The sequence below is a fragment of the Portunus trituberculatus genome, chromosome 3 (assembly GCF_017591435.1).
Source record: "Portunus trituberculatus isolate SZX2019 chromosome 3, ASM1759143v1, whole genome shotgun sequence".
NCBI lineage: Eukaryota > Metazoa > Arthropoda > Malacostraca > Decapoda > Portunidae > Portunus > Portunus trituberculatus.
The window spans coordinates 9,530,255-9,545,254 of NC_059257.1; the positions used below are offsets into that span (position 1 = coordinate 9,530,255).

At 47.0% G+C, this 15,000-nt stretch overlaps 2 protein-coding genes across 2 annotated transcripts in view; one reads left to right on the forward strand and one right to left on the reverse strand.

Moving 5' to 3' along the window:
* Nucleotides 1–6,394: 6,394 nt before the first annotated feature.
* Nucleotides 6,395–15,000, reverse strand: part of LOC123508516 — a 201,799-nt gene continuing 193,193 nt past the window's right edge. The window contains exon 3 of the transcript XR_006675954.1: nt 6,395–6,423. The gene's annotated coding sequence lies outside the window, so the exon portion shown is untranslated. The remainder of the gene's footprint in view (nt 6,424–15,000) is intronic.
* On the forward strand, nt 10,220–10,651 carry LOC123509811. Its single transcript, XM_045264369.1, has one exon. It carries the CDS (start codon nt 10,220–10,222, stop codon nt 10,649–10,651), a length of 432 nt encoding a protein of 143 aa, XP_045120304.1.

A 15,000-nucleotide genomic window follows, 5' to 3' on the forward strand; every position in this document is an offset into this window, starting at 1 on the left:
CATTTGATTTTCTTTTTACTTTTTTTTCATTTTTCTTTTATATTTTTTGATTATTTATTATTTAAGGTTAAGTTTTTTTCTTCCCTTTTTTTTCTTTCTATTTCTTATTTTTATTTTTATTTATTTTCATTTTTATTTCTTATTTTCTTATTTTTATTTTTATTTATTTTTATTTTTATTTATTTTATTTATTTTTTATATATTTTAATCATTTATTTATTTTTTTGTTATCGGTACTGTGTTAGAGAGAGAGAGAGAGAGAGAGAGAGAGAGTGTGTGTGTGTGTGTGTGTGTGTGTGTGTGTGTGTGTGTGTGTGGTCACTTCTTAAGAATCATGGTGCAATAAAGGCATAAGATTCCCCCCCCTCTCTCTCTTTCTCTCTCTCTCTCTCTCTCTCTCTCTCTCTCTCTCTCTCTCTCTCTCTCTCTCTCTCTCTCTCTCTCCCCTTGAATAAATAAACAATGGTCGGAGATAGGCTGACCTTGCTAATCGCTGTGCTGGGAGAGAGGGAGAGGTAGAGGGAGAGGGAGAGTGAGAGAGAGAGAGAGAGAGAGGAGGCGTGATCTAGAAGGAGGAGTGGAGATGGTGAGAAAAGATGGTCATATGGAGGAGGAGGAGAAGGAGGAGGAGGAGGAGGAAGAATACAAAGGAATACAAAGGAAAGCCAAACAGCAACAGACCTGTTGGTCCTTTCGAGGCTGTTTGGTAACTACTTCTAACTGGCTACAGATAAGAGAGACAGGACAGTACAGGAGAAGGCTCCTCCCCACCCACCACTCCCTCCAGCTTTCGCTGGCATGGAAAATAGCTTGGAAAAGTACCATGCAGTATGGAAAAAAACTGACATGGAATTTTCACAGGAAAGGATGAAAGGAGATTCTATTATTCACCCTACGGTGAACTCTACATATCTATCTATAAGAAAGTTAATATAGTATCATGTTTAATTATTCAGACAAGAAGAGAGCTTGTTGGGGGTTATTCTTTAAATATTTATCAATTTTGTTTTTGAATGATGCAATGGAAGTACTGTTTACTATATCTGAAGGAAGCTTATTCCAAATGTTAACTATTCCCAAATGTTAACTATAAATGGTACTTTTTAGGAGGAGAAAGAGAAAGAGGAAGAGGAGAAGGAAGAATAGGAAGAGGAAGAAGAGCAATTGGTGAAGAAGAAATGGGATGAAGGAAGAGGAAGAATGGAAGAAGAGTAGGAAGAGGAGGAGGAGGAAAAAAAAGGAAGACTATGGGGAAGTAGAGAAGGAAGAATGAGGAAGAAGAAGAAGAAGAAGGAGGAGGAGGAGGAGGAGGAGGAGGAGGAGGAGGAGGAGGAGGAGGATGCATAGAAAAACAGGAAAAGAAGGTGATATGAAGAGAGAAGAGAAGATTACGAGGAAGAGGAAGAAGAAGAGGAGGAGGAGGAGGAAGAAGAATGAAAAAAAACAGGAAGAACTAACCGATATTGAGAGACACGAAAAGATTAGGAGGAAGAGGAGGAGGAAGAAGAAGAAGAGGAGGAGGAGGAGGAGGAGGAGGAGGAGGAGGAGGAATAGAAAAACAGGAAGAAGAAACTGATAGGAAGACAGACACGAAAAGATTACGAGGAAGACGAGGAATAAGAAGAAGAGGAGGAGGAGGAGGAGGAGAAGGAGGAGGAGGAGGAGGAGGAGGAGGAGGAGAGGAGAGTACTGCGTCTCTTAGCAACCAAAACTTTAGAAACTCGTTGCGCTTGTATTTTGTGGAGGAGGAGGAGGAGGAGGAGGAGGAGGAGGAGGAGGAGGAGGAGGAGGTAGTGGAGAAGGTGGAGGAAGTTGAACTGTAGATGTTAAAGGAATATTGTTTGGGGTAATGATAGTAATGGTAGTAGTAGTAGTAGTAGTAGTAGTAGTAGTAGTAGTAGTAGAAGTATTTTTTCATTGTCATTTCTGTATCATATTCCTAATCTTTCTTCTCTTCCTCTACTTTTCTTTCACCAGTAGAAGTAGAAGTAGTAATAGTAGTAGTAGTAGTAGTAGTAGTAGTAGTAATGATAATAGTAGTAGTAGTAATGGTAATAGTAGTAGTAGTAGTAGTAGTAGTAGTTGTAGTAGTAGTAGTAGTAGTAGTAGTAGTTGTAGTAGTAGTAGTAGTAGTAGTAGTAGTAGTAGTAGTAGTAGTAGTAGTAGTAGTAGTAGTAGTAGTAGTAGTAGTAGTAGTACTAAGCAAAACTTTACAATTGTGGTTGGGGTGAGGGGATGAGTGGGTGGGGGTGAAGGGTGAGGGGAGGGAATATAGTGGGGAGGGGTTGAACGTTATATACAGAACACACCTGGTGGTGGTGGTGGTGGTGGTGATGGTGTTCTTTTCTTTCTCTCTCTCTCTCTCTCTCTCTGTGCGTGTGGTGGTCAGTTAGGTAACGTGACGCACCTCGTTAGTGGAGAGAGAGAGAGAGAGAGAGAGAGAGAGAGAGAGAGAGAGAGAGAGAGAGAGAGAGAGAGAGAGAATATCTTGGAAGCGCATTATCTGTCTGTCTCTCTCTCTCTCTCTCTCTCTCAAGGTAGTTTTGAAATTTCGTGTGTTTTGATGCAATATTCATGTGTGTGTGTGTGTGTGTGTGTGTGTGTGTGTGTGTGTGTGTGTGTGTGTGTGTGTGTGTGTGTGTGTGTGTTTGTCCATTCTAAAATGACCTTTGAAACACGTGTACCAATTGTAACTTTGAGTGTATGTGACCTTAACACTCACACACACACACACACACACACACACACACACACACACACATCTGTTTGTCTATCACTGTTTTTTTTCTCTTTCTCTTTCTCTCTGTCCTGTCAGATAATTCCTGTTTTTGTTCTCCTCCTCCTCCTCCTCCTCCTCCTCCTCCTCCTCTTCTTCCTGTGGACACCTGAGGGGAAAGGTTAAACAGGTGCGTGCGCGCGGTCGCTCTGTAAAGGTAGATTTAATTAATAGTTTACCTGCCCACCTCTCCCTCTCCCTCTCTCTCCCTCTCCCTCTCTTTCCTCTCACCTGTCCTTCTTTCATCCCTTTCCCTCTTACCGTCACTTAACCCTCACCTATTCTCTCTCTCTTTCTCTCTCTCTCTCTCTCTCTCTCTCTCTCTCTCTCTCTCTCTCTCTCTCTCTCTCTCTCTCTCTCTCTCTCTCTCTAAATACCTGCTTGAATTTGTTCACTACTTTGTGTGTGTGTGTGTGTGTGTGTGTGTGTGTGTGTGTGTGTGTGTGTGTGTGTGTGTGTGTGTGTGTGTGTGTGTGTGTGTGTGTGTGTGTGTGTGTGTGTTTGGTGTTATTAGTTAAGTGAGAGAGAAGAGTAGAAGAGTATTTTGGAAACTCACACACACACACACACACACACACACACACACACACACACACACACACACACACACACACACACACACACACACACACACACACACACACACACACGCTCTAATCAATAGTACATCAATAAACAAACGGTCGTGTGTTAGCTATTGTGTGTGTGTGTGTGTGTGTGTGTGTGTGTGTGTGTGTGTGTGTGTGTGTAATGGCATGTGCACTAGTTAAAAAGGTCAACTGAGTATCCTAATTTCGTGTGTGTGTGTGTGTGTGTGTGTGTGTGTGTGTGTGTGTGTGAATAATTAATGATGGTGCTGGTGGTGATCGTTTTGTTGGTGGTGATGGCGCACGGTTATCCTTGTCACTTATTGTTATTTTGATCATATTCCTTATTAAATCAAGTTTCTTATCTAATCATGCTTCTTATCTTTCCACTCCTCTTTTTTGCTTTAGTCGCTGTGCCTCGTCTCACTCATCTACTTGTTATGTCGTGTCAATTGCTAACTGCATGCCTCCCATTCTCCTCCGGCCTCGCTGTACAAGGCTTTCTTCTTCCTCTCATCCCTATTCTGTCCAACTCTCTAAAGCAAGAGTTAACCAGTACTCTCAATCATTCATCCCTTTCATTGGTAAACTCTGGAACTCCCTCCCTGCATCTGTATTTCCGAATTCCTACAACTTGTCTTCTTTTAAGAGGGAGATATCGAGGCATTTGCTCCCCTAATTTTGGCAGACGGTTTTGGCACTTTTTTCCCTTTTTAGAGAGTCATTACTCAAGTGGGCCTTTTTTTTTTTACTTTCTTCTTTTTTCCCTTGGCTGGCCCTCTTCACTACGTAAAAAAAAAAAAACTTTATCATAGTTTTTATTTTTTTCAATTTTTCTTATCTAGTCAAGGTCCATGCCTGGCTCCGTCTTAACCCTTCAGTACCTTAACGTGTTTTCATATTCATTCTGGTTACTGTTTCGGGATTTTATACAGCTTCAGAAACTGTCTTTTTATATATTATGGCCTCTAGCGCCTGTAGGCATACTTGAAGAATATATATGGGAATTAAATGAGTATATATGGGGATTAGAATAGTGAAGACTGTGGCTATTAATCTTCTGACTCCCATAGACCTTTCCTAGTGTCAATAAAATGGTCTAATAACACTCAAAACTCGTAGTAAGAATGTGTCCCTGTGCTGAGGAGGTTGATATTCTTTGTGTTCCTGCATAAATATTCTTATATGAATATTTTTTGCCTCATCTTTCTCTTTCATTTGTGGTATTTAATTTGCTTTTCCTTACTTTATTTTGAACATTTTTTTCCTTTTTTTTCTTATAATGAATAATGGTGGTGGTAGTGGTGGTGGTAATGATTGTGTTGGTGGTTGCAGTGGTGGTGGTGGTGGTTGTGTTGGTGGTTGCAGTGGTGGTGGTGGTGATTGTGTGGTTGTAGTGGTAGTGGTGGTGATTGTGTTGGTGGTTGCAGTGGTAGTGGTGGTGATTGTGTTGGTGGTTGCAGTGGTGGTGGTGGTGATTGTGTTGGTGGCAGTGGTGGTGGTGGTGGTGATTGTGGTGAAGGTTGTTGGTGTCATGTGTCTTTCTGTCAGACTTTTTATCAGCTCAACATTCTTATCTAATCATGTTCCTTATCTCTCCGCTCCACTTTGTGTTTTGCAGTCTTGTGAGCTGAGTTCTCTCCTCTTATACATACACCGCCTGTGCTTCATTCCCTTCACCTTTCATACTTTTCATTTCTAGCATCATTTCATTTCCTTTTCCTTACTTAAGTGACATCTTTTTTTCTTCGTTTTCTTCCTCCTTGTCTTTTTCCTCCTCCTCTTTCTTCTCCTTCTCCTCTGAAATATTCTTAACAGACAGCGTAGTAAGGACATCAGGGTCTGTTGCTGTTTATCTTCCTTTGTGTATTGTTATTCCTCTCTTTTAGCTAGTGGTTGGTGGGGAGAACTCTTCCACTGACGTATCCAATCTTTCTACACCTTGTTAGTAATTCACCAAACTGGCTTAGAGGGATCTAGAAGTGATTATTTGCCCTTCCATTTTGTTCCTTTATCATACCTTCGTTCCTCCTCCTCCTCCTCCTCCTCCTCCTCCTCCTCCTCATTACAGTGTCAGCAGGAGGGAAGGCTTACATGAGGCTTGAAATAATTGCAGCTCACCACAATGGCTGAGGTGATCACTTGGCACCCGCTCTGATTGATGTGCCACCAACAGCAGCTGTCCAGGAGGAGGAGGAGGAGGAGGAGGAGGAAGAGGAGGAGGAAGAGGAGGAGGAGTAGTGCAGATTGTGGTGAAGGAAGAAGAGTGTTATGTGGCTTATATGCAGGTGGAGGAGGTGGAATAGGAGGAGGAGGAGGAGGAGGGTAAGGATGAGAGAGAGAGAGAGAGAGAGAGAGAGAGAGAGAGAGAGAGAGAGAGAGAGAGAGAGAGAGAGAGAGAGAGAGAGAGAGAGAGAGAGAGAGTTATTTTTTGCGAAATGATGGGGGTTTGAAAGTGTGTGATTTTCCTCCTCCTCCTCCTCCTCCTCCTCCTCCTCCTCCTCCTCCTCCTCCTCCTCCTCCTCCTCCTCCTCCTCTAAAACAGTAGAAAAACATCAAAACAAAAAATAAAACAAATCATAATAACAATAACAAAAAGAAGAAGAGGATGAGGAGGAGGAGGAGGAGGAGGAGGACCTTAAGATTATATTCATTAGTTATTTTTTCTTAATTACTGATTTGCAAATCCCGGAAGACTCACAAGATTGGAAAGGCGCCTCTGTGTCTTTTTTGCCGCCAATTCATTACCAGAGACAAAAGCGAGGGAAGGACAAAGAGGGAGAGAGAGAGAGAGAGAGAGGGAGAGTGGGAGAGGGAGAGTGGCGAGGGAGAGGAGCCAGTGTGTCAACCATTTGGTGATTTTCAATTGACTTGTGATGTGGAGAGAGAGAGAGAGAGAGAGAGAGAGAGAGAGAGAGAGAGAGAGAGAGAGGAATGTTAAAGGAGGAATAGGAGGAGGAGGGGGAATGAAAAGAGAAATACACACACACACACACACACACACACACACACACACACACACACACACACACACACACACACACACACACACACACACACCTTAAAAAAAAAACCTTGTAATATTCGATCGCAACATTTTATTACAATATCGGAGAAATAAAAACAGTGTTCTTTCACAAAATACATTATGAATTTTGAAGAAGACAGACGGATGATAGATAGATAACATGGAATCCATAGATGAATGGATGGATAGACAGATGTGAGGTGGTTGTGGTGGTAATGAAGGTGAAGGTGGTAGTGCGAGCCTCCTGGAGTCTTCCCAGTGGTGTGATTGTGGTGATGGTGGTTGTGGTGAGAGGTAGTGTGGTGTGGTAAGGCCTCATCATCCCTGCCTCTAGTCACACCAAACCTATCAGTCCGCCACGCCTGTCTTTTGTTTGCAGAGAGGACAGGTGTCGCCATCACGAATGTAAGACTTCTTCACTTTTAGCATTGCTCGTTTACGGAAGCGCGTTACGAGTACTACACAGCAGTACAGCACCGCCAACACGATGGTGACGGTCACCGCCACCGACGCCGTTATCGCGCAATCCTTGACGGAGCAGGCGTCGCCACATTCCGACACCAAAGCGCCTATCCCCTCCCACTCTGGCACGCCGCTGGCGGGGTTGCAGGAGATGCTGAAGAGGCCCTGTCCCTCGATCCTGACGGTGTGCTCCTTGAAGGCACACTGGGACGGCAGGTCCCTGCTCTGCTGCAGCTCGTAGTCCAGGATGCTCTGCGCCACACCGCCGCGGTGCTGTACCTCCACCACGTGCCAGCTGCCTGGGAAGGTTTGATGTCGGCGACGTGCGGGTAAAAGGTCGAGCCCAGCGGGTGGTGCACTCCACCTCGTGCTGCAGCTTGATGAAGTTCTCGCCGGGGCGGAAGTAGAATAGAACATCCTCCTGCGGAGTCGTCAAGAAGTTTTTCTTTTGCCGGACTTCGAGGAGTGGTTGTAGAGCGGGCAGTTGACGCGGCACCCCACCGCCGCCTCCACTTCCTGCGTCTTCACCACCTGCAGGGCGTCTCGGGGTAAGGGCGCGTCCCGGGCCCGCAGCACTACAGTAGGGGCTGCTGAGGTCTCCACCACCACCGTGTTGCCAACGACCTTCACCTGAAGAAGAGTCCAGGCGGTGGACACCAAGACCACGCCTTTAATGAAGTCATAGTCGAGCATGGGGCCGTCACTACAGCTCCCTCTGAACAGCCTGAGCCGCACGTTGGAAAGCTTCCGGTTCTGTTCCACGCGGACGCAAGCTGTGGAGGGCGGGCGTGTCTGCTGCAGGGCAAAGTCCAGCCACCACTGCTGCCTCAAGGGGCGCAGGGTGAGGTTGGTGGGCAGCGTGTAGGTGGACTGCAGGCCGCTGTCCAGCACCTCACAGGGCCCCTTCTGCCCTGCTGCCCCTGCTGTTGCCACCACCACCACCACCAGACACACCCTCCAACAGCACCACCTTCGCCACGACGCCTCCCCCATGACAACTGTGGTGGTACTGCTGCCACAGCCGTCGCACCTCACTCTTGTCAGTGACTTTTACTGCTGCAGGTGTTCTGCCGTCACACTCTTATCAGTGATCTGCGGTGATAAGACGGCATGCATGATAACCACCAGCATCGTGTGTGTGTGTGTGTGTGTGTGTGTGTGTGTGTGTGTGTGTGTGTGTGTGTGTGTGTGTGTATGTGTGTGTGGCATGAACTCCCCCCAAGCCCTCCCCACCCCGCGCCGGACCCTGGCAGGCTGAGGGGCGCTGCCGGTGTCCTTTATGGCCCACTTAAGGCCAAAGGGCGCCAACACTTTTATTTATTGGCAACATTTTTAATTGAAATTATTTATTGATTGTTGAAGCGAGAGACCAATTACTGCTGCGCGCCCGCACACACACACACACACACACACACACACACACACCGATAAGAACTATCACTCTCGTTACTTCTGTCTTTGGAAAAGCGATACTGCAGAGCCAGAAGAGGAGAAAGAGGAAAACAAAGGAACACAAAGAAAGAACAAACAGCAGCAGACCTACTGACCCTTACTTGGCGTTTTGTGGACTGCATATTTGAGCTAACGTAGAGGAAAAAAGATAGCAAAAACGAAGGCTTCTCCCCACTCAAGAAGAGGAGGAGGAGGATAAAGAGGAGGAAGAGAAAATGTTCAATTCTAATAGTGTACCAATGACCCTGAACGGCTTCACGTATATCTCGGTGGTGGTGGTGGTGGTGGTGGGAGCCATGATACCACCACCACCACCACTACTACCACCACCACCACCGCAGCTGTAAATAACAAGTTAGTGAAGTTTTAATTCGTAGCGACCTGGCAACAGAGGCGGTGTGTGTGTATGTGTGTGTGTGTGTGTGTGTGTGTGTGTGTGTGTGTGTGTGTGTGTTGGAGGAGGAGGAGGAGGAGGAGGAGGAGGAGGAAGTGTAATGATATGGTTGAGGAAAACACAGACAGAATATTTACCATTTTCTACCACCACCACCACCACCACCACCACCACAACTTCAAGTGTATGATAAATTACTGCGTTGTGACTCCCGTGGTGGCGGCGGTGGTGGTGGTGGTAGTGGCGGCGGCGGTGGCGGCGGTGGTGGTGGCGGCAACTTTTTTGTATTCCGATGAGGCGGCGGGCGCTGCTAACGAGTCGCCAGTAATCACACTTGGGAACTTTGCCTTTGTTACTCGCGCTTGATAATTTCCGTGCTGGTATTGCTGTCCAAATAATACCTGAGCCCCCTCTCCCCTCTCCTTCTCCCTCTCTCCTCTCCTTTACTCTCACTCAGTGTCCTTTTCTCCCTTTTGCCTCACTCCTTTCTTCTCTTTCTTCCCACTTACCATCCTCTTCTCTCTCTCTCTCTCTCTCTCTCTCTCTCTCTCTCTCTCTCTCTCTCTCCATCCTTCTTCTTCATGTTCTGGTGTGGCTGAAGAAACACTGGAAACACTGGGGGAGCTTCCCTGTGTTTATTGTAGGATACAAAATGTACTGGGGCGGTGTATTGTTCCGCCCCACGGGACGCCACGCTCAGTCTGGTTCCTAACACAGCTTAAGGAACAGGCTCACGCTCTGTTTGGCAATCCGCTTGCCTTCTTTCTTTGACTGGTCCTCCTGTCCTACACAGCCAGTCTAGTTCTACAGTCTACTGTCTACAGTCACACTCCAGTGTGTAGACTGTAATTCTGCATCATCACGCTTGCTACAAGCTCCATCTAGCCGCTACCGACTACAAGTCTCTTTCTCGTCGCCGGCTACTTTTCAAGCCTTTCCACGGCCGCTCGCTACCAAGCTACCAAGCCTCCAGTACATTTTGTATCCTACAATAAACACAGGGAAGCTCCCCCAGTGTTTCTCTTCAGCCACACCAGAACATATTGATATTCATTCTTTATCTTCCCTTGTCACTTCTTCCTCAGTAATGTTTCTCTTATTATGCAACCATATCCTCTCAGATATATATATATATATATATATATATATATATATATATATATATATATATATATATATATATATATATATATATATATATATATATATATATATATATATATATATATATATATATATATATATATATATATATATATATATATATATATATATATATATATATATATATATATATATATATATATATATATATATATATATATATATATATATATATATATATATATATATATATATATATATATATATATATATATATATAGAGAGAGAGAGAGAGAGAGAGAGAGAGAGAGAGAGAGAGAGAGAGAGAGAGAGAGAGAGAGAGAGAGAGAGAGAGAGAGAGAGAGAGAGAGAGAGAGAGAGAGAGCAATCTCTACGCCGCCCAAGTCCGATCCGTCATGGAGTATGCTCCTCTGACTTGGTCGTCTTGTCCCCCTTCCTACCTTGGCCTTCTTGACAAGGTCCAAGACCGTGCCCGGCGGCTCATCTTTACTAAGGTTCTCCCAGACGAGCAAGCTCCCCTCCTACAACCTCTACAGCACAGGAGAGATGTGGCGGGTCTGTGTGCCACCTACAAGATCCACAAGGAGGGCGCCCCACACCTCTCTGCTCTCCGGCAGCCGTGGGCCGCGCCTCACTCCCACAAAACGAGGGAGGCTTGCACGGAGAATCACCTCACTGTTCCATTCGCCAGGACGGAGACCTTCCTCCGTTCTTTTGTGCCAAGATACACTAGGCTTTGGAACAACTTAGTCAGTGATACAGATATACACAAGGCTCCTACTCTTCAGAAATTTAAGTGTGAGGCTAATAAATGGCTAAAAGTGTAATAGCGTATTGTTTTAAATGAAAGTGTATCTTTTGAAATGAAAATGTTGGCCTTCAAAAGTGAATGTGTGACTTTCGGCAAGAAAATTTTTAACCAAGTAAATGTGAATCTTTCAAGGAAAAAGATAATTAGTGAAAAGTGAAAGGGGCGTGTATATCCCAGAAAGTCTATGTAACAAATGGCATCTTGTATTATTGTGTGCAATTTTACTATTTAGTTTATATAACTATTTTACTATTTTGTATTGCATTGCATTTCTCATGTACTAATATTATGTCAAAGATAGTTCTCGGCAACTCACCGTGAACTTTTGGCTATTTACTATTTTTATCTTTGTAATATCAATTTGTAAATAAAAAAAGAGAGAGAGAGAGAGAGAGAGAGAGAGAGAGAGAGAGAGAGAGAGAGAGAGAGAGAGAGTCCCTGTATCGTTCTGTTAAAACTCGCAAGGCTGTTTAGACTTTTATTGAGGTTTGAGGATACACAACACGTGGATCTCTAATTGGAATCGCTAAGCACTGAAGAGTTGAAACAAAGGACCCGCCGTGGTACAGTGGGACCAAGGGGTTTTTGGAGCCGCGTGGTCCCCAAGGGCATGGCCACGGTCCGAGAGTAGGAAGGGTTTCCACTGGGGTAACGATTCCCTAGCGTGAGGACTTTCATACAGGAAGTATCCAAAAAATACCTCCTTTAGCCCATAAATTCCCGTCAAAACCTCACATTGTATTAGATAAAAAGGAGCAGTAAGGTGGAAGTAGCAGGAACAGACCTGATGGCCCGATGAGGCGTGCTAGTCTGTGTTTGCTATGACAGGCATTGTAGTGGACTGTAGTGCAAGGCGGGTAGGTGAGCAGGTCACATCGCTGAGGAAGGTTGTGCCACTTGTAACCACCACCGCACTCCACACACGGCTAGAGCAGTGTTGTCGTCATCTAGGTCACTGTTGCCTTTGTTGTCTTGGTCGTGGTCTACTCCCCTGGGGAAATGTTACTGGGCCAGATAGTAAGAGCGCGGCGGTGCGGCAGGGCGTGGATTCAGCGGGAGCTCCATCACGCCGTACAGGCTGTTCACGCTGTCGTGGCGGGACAGGGACGTCTGGGGGCAGGCCCAGGCCTTGTTGGGGATGGCTGTGGTGGTGGTTGGCAGGCCATGAGGACAACACTTCACAAGTACCAGGCCGGTAGTGAACACCAGTGTGGCTGCAACGGCCACCACCACACACGTCCACATGTCCTTGGAAATATGTGGGGTGGTAGAGGTAGTGGCGGTGGTGGTATCCGCGACGGTGACGGTGGCGGTGGTGGTGGTGGTGGTGGTGAGGGCCGAGTAGCTATACACTGTGGCGGATGTGACCCTGATCCTGGAGGGCAGGGCGATGGGAAAGTCCAGGTCCATAACTGTGGTGTTCCTGGTGTCCGCCACGTGGATGAAGCGCAGCTGCCTCTCCTGCACCGTCACCGCCAGGTGTAGGTGGTGGCTTTCCCGCTGACCATCAAGAGGGATGGACGAACTCTTGCTCCTTAACTCATTGACACAGCCTGTCAGCGTCACTTCGTCATCTTCTGAATTCAAATCCACCTGGGCCAACTTCACCGCGGCCTCGTCCAGCACCTCCAGACTCATGAGCCAGCCAGTAGGGGTCTGCGTCACTGTGTGTTGGGGCACCAGCAGGTCCGGCAAGTCTGGGGTATGGAACGGGTTTTCCCTCTCACCCTGAGTGGGGGTCTGCTGGCGCACTGGTGAGTTGGGCAGGTCTGTGGTCTTCAATGGGCATCCCATCCGTGCCTGGGTCAAGGTGTGCAGGTTGGTGCTGTTCAGGGTGAGCAGGACTGGCAGGGCCAGGGTGATGCTTTGCGTGGTAGTGGTGAAGGACGTTGCAATGCTGGGGGGGACTGTCTCAGGGTCGGCAGGGGAGCCATAATCCTGCTGTAGGCTTGCTGGGGCGGCAGAGGCCAGGCCCCGTAGCAGCAGCAGCAGCAGGAGGAGGAGCAGCATCTGCGGCGTGAACATGGTGGAGACTGAGGCTGGAGGGTGTGGAGCGGCAGGAAGGCTCTGCGCTCTTCCTTCTTTCTGTCTCTCTTCTTCCTGTCTTCTTCCTCACATTTCCTCTTGTGTGTCCTTCTAGAAACAATGACGCTGAGGCTCGCTATTTGTGTGTGTGTGCGTGCGTGTGTGTATGTGTATGTGTGTGTGTGTGTGTGTGTGTGTGTGTGTGTGTGTGTGTGTGTGTGTGTGTGTGTGTGTGTGTGTGTGTGTGTGAGAGAGAGAGAGAGAGAGAGAGAGAGAGAGAGAGAGAGAGAGAGAGAGAGAGAGAGAGAGACAGAGAGAGAGAGAGAGACTGTCATCATCTCTACCTATGCATTAGTAATAAAACCGCATTCCTAAAGAATTACCACACACACACACACACACACACACACACACACACACACACACACACACACACACACACTCACACACATACACACACACACACACACACACACACACACACACACACACACACACACACACACACACACACACACACACACACACACACACACACACACACACACACACACACACACACATACACTCACTCACACACACACACACACACACACACACACACACACACACACACACACACACACACACACACACACACACACACACACTCACACACACACACACACACACACACACACACACACACACACACACACACACACACACAGCTGTATTATGACGCCTCCTTGCCTTCCCAAGACTTACCATACAGCAACTGCATCTCCCCCCCTGCCCTTTCCCTCCCCTCCCCTCACCTACACGCCCCATCCTGCCCCGCTAATGGAGCCACTGAGAGCAACAGCCACACATGGAACCAGTGCTCCACCTTTGTGCCGCCAGCCAATGATTTAAGGCTCAATTTTGCCTCACCCTGAGAGTCATTTGACCTCGCCACAAGCTGACCAGCGGAGCACAAGTGTCAAGGCCGCCAGGACACACCGCAGCCTTGTGTTAGCTTGTACAAGGCGCTCCTTTTCACCCCTATTGTCCGTGGCTGCAGAGGTGGATGTAGCTGGCGCACACTGCCCTCCTACTTCTCTCTCTCTCTCTCTCTCTCTCTCTCTTTCTCTCTCTCTGGTTATTAGAGTGGGTGTTTTCTTTACCTGGAGCCATGGCCAGGATTGGAGCCCTGCGCCTGAGGACCCTCGGCCCCTAAAGTGCGCGGTACGTACCCTGTACCAATCACTCCTTGAGGGCGGCGTGCTGTGTCCTTCCTCACAACACCGTCATGAAGAGGGTAGGGTGATCAATTTGACACGTTCACTCCAGCAATTTGTCTTTTTCGTGGTACAAGTGCGTCATTAATTGCACCGCCTACCACTACTTACGGCTCACCAACATTCATGTCCGGGCATTAGGACGTGTCTGCAGTCTTTATCCCCAGCTTGGCTCTACAGATGATAGCAGTAATAGTAGTAGTAGTAGTGATGTGTATAGTTTTATTCATCCATGAGACAAGAGTTACATGACACTGAGACTCACACAATTCAAGGCAAGGAACAATGATTAATTAGTGAATGGCAGACAGAATAGCAGGAAAGTTGAATGAAGACTAAGTAATGACACTGAAGCAATGTGTGTGTGGCATTAAGAACATTTCCACACACCGACTCTTTGTTGCTGGACATAACATGGCACCTTTTGAAAGTGTGGCTCATTGTGAAAGGACTGACTGTGACAGCAAACAGCTCTGTCACTCTCAACACAATACATAACATATCTGTGTGTGTGTGTGTGTGTGTGTGTGTGTGTGTGTGTGTGTGTGTGTGTGTGTGTGTGTGTGTGTGTGTGTGTGTGTGTGTGTGTGTGTGATCATTCAAATGCAGTGTCTACTCGTACGTCCCTCCACGTTGCCCTTCCCTCCCCCTCACACACACACACACACACACACACACACACACACACACACACACACACACACACACACACACACACACACACGTGCTGAGTGAAAGTGCAGCCTAGGCCATAACTGCCCTCAGCAGGGCCTCCGCCTCAATCCGAGCCCCGCAAGCCAGCACCAGCACGCCCATACTCACCACCACACTCAAGCCTACCAGAGTGCTGATGGCCACCACCATTTCCTGGATGGCGGCTGCAGTGGTGATTGTGGTGGTAGGGGTGGAATTGGTGATGATAGCCGAGATATTGGTGGTAGTGGTGGTGGTGAGGGCCGAGTAGCTATACACTGTGGCAGATGTGACCCTGATCCTGGAGGGCAGGGCGATGGGAAAGTCCAGGTCCATAACTGTGGGGTTCCTGGTGTCCGCCACGTGGATGAAGCGCAGCTGCCTCTCC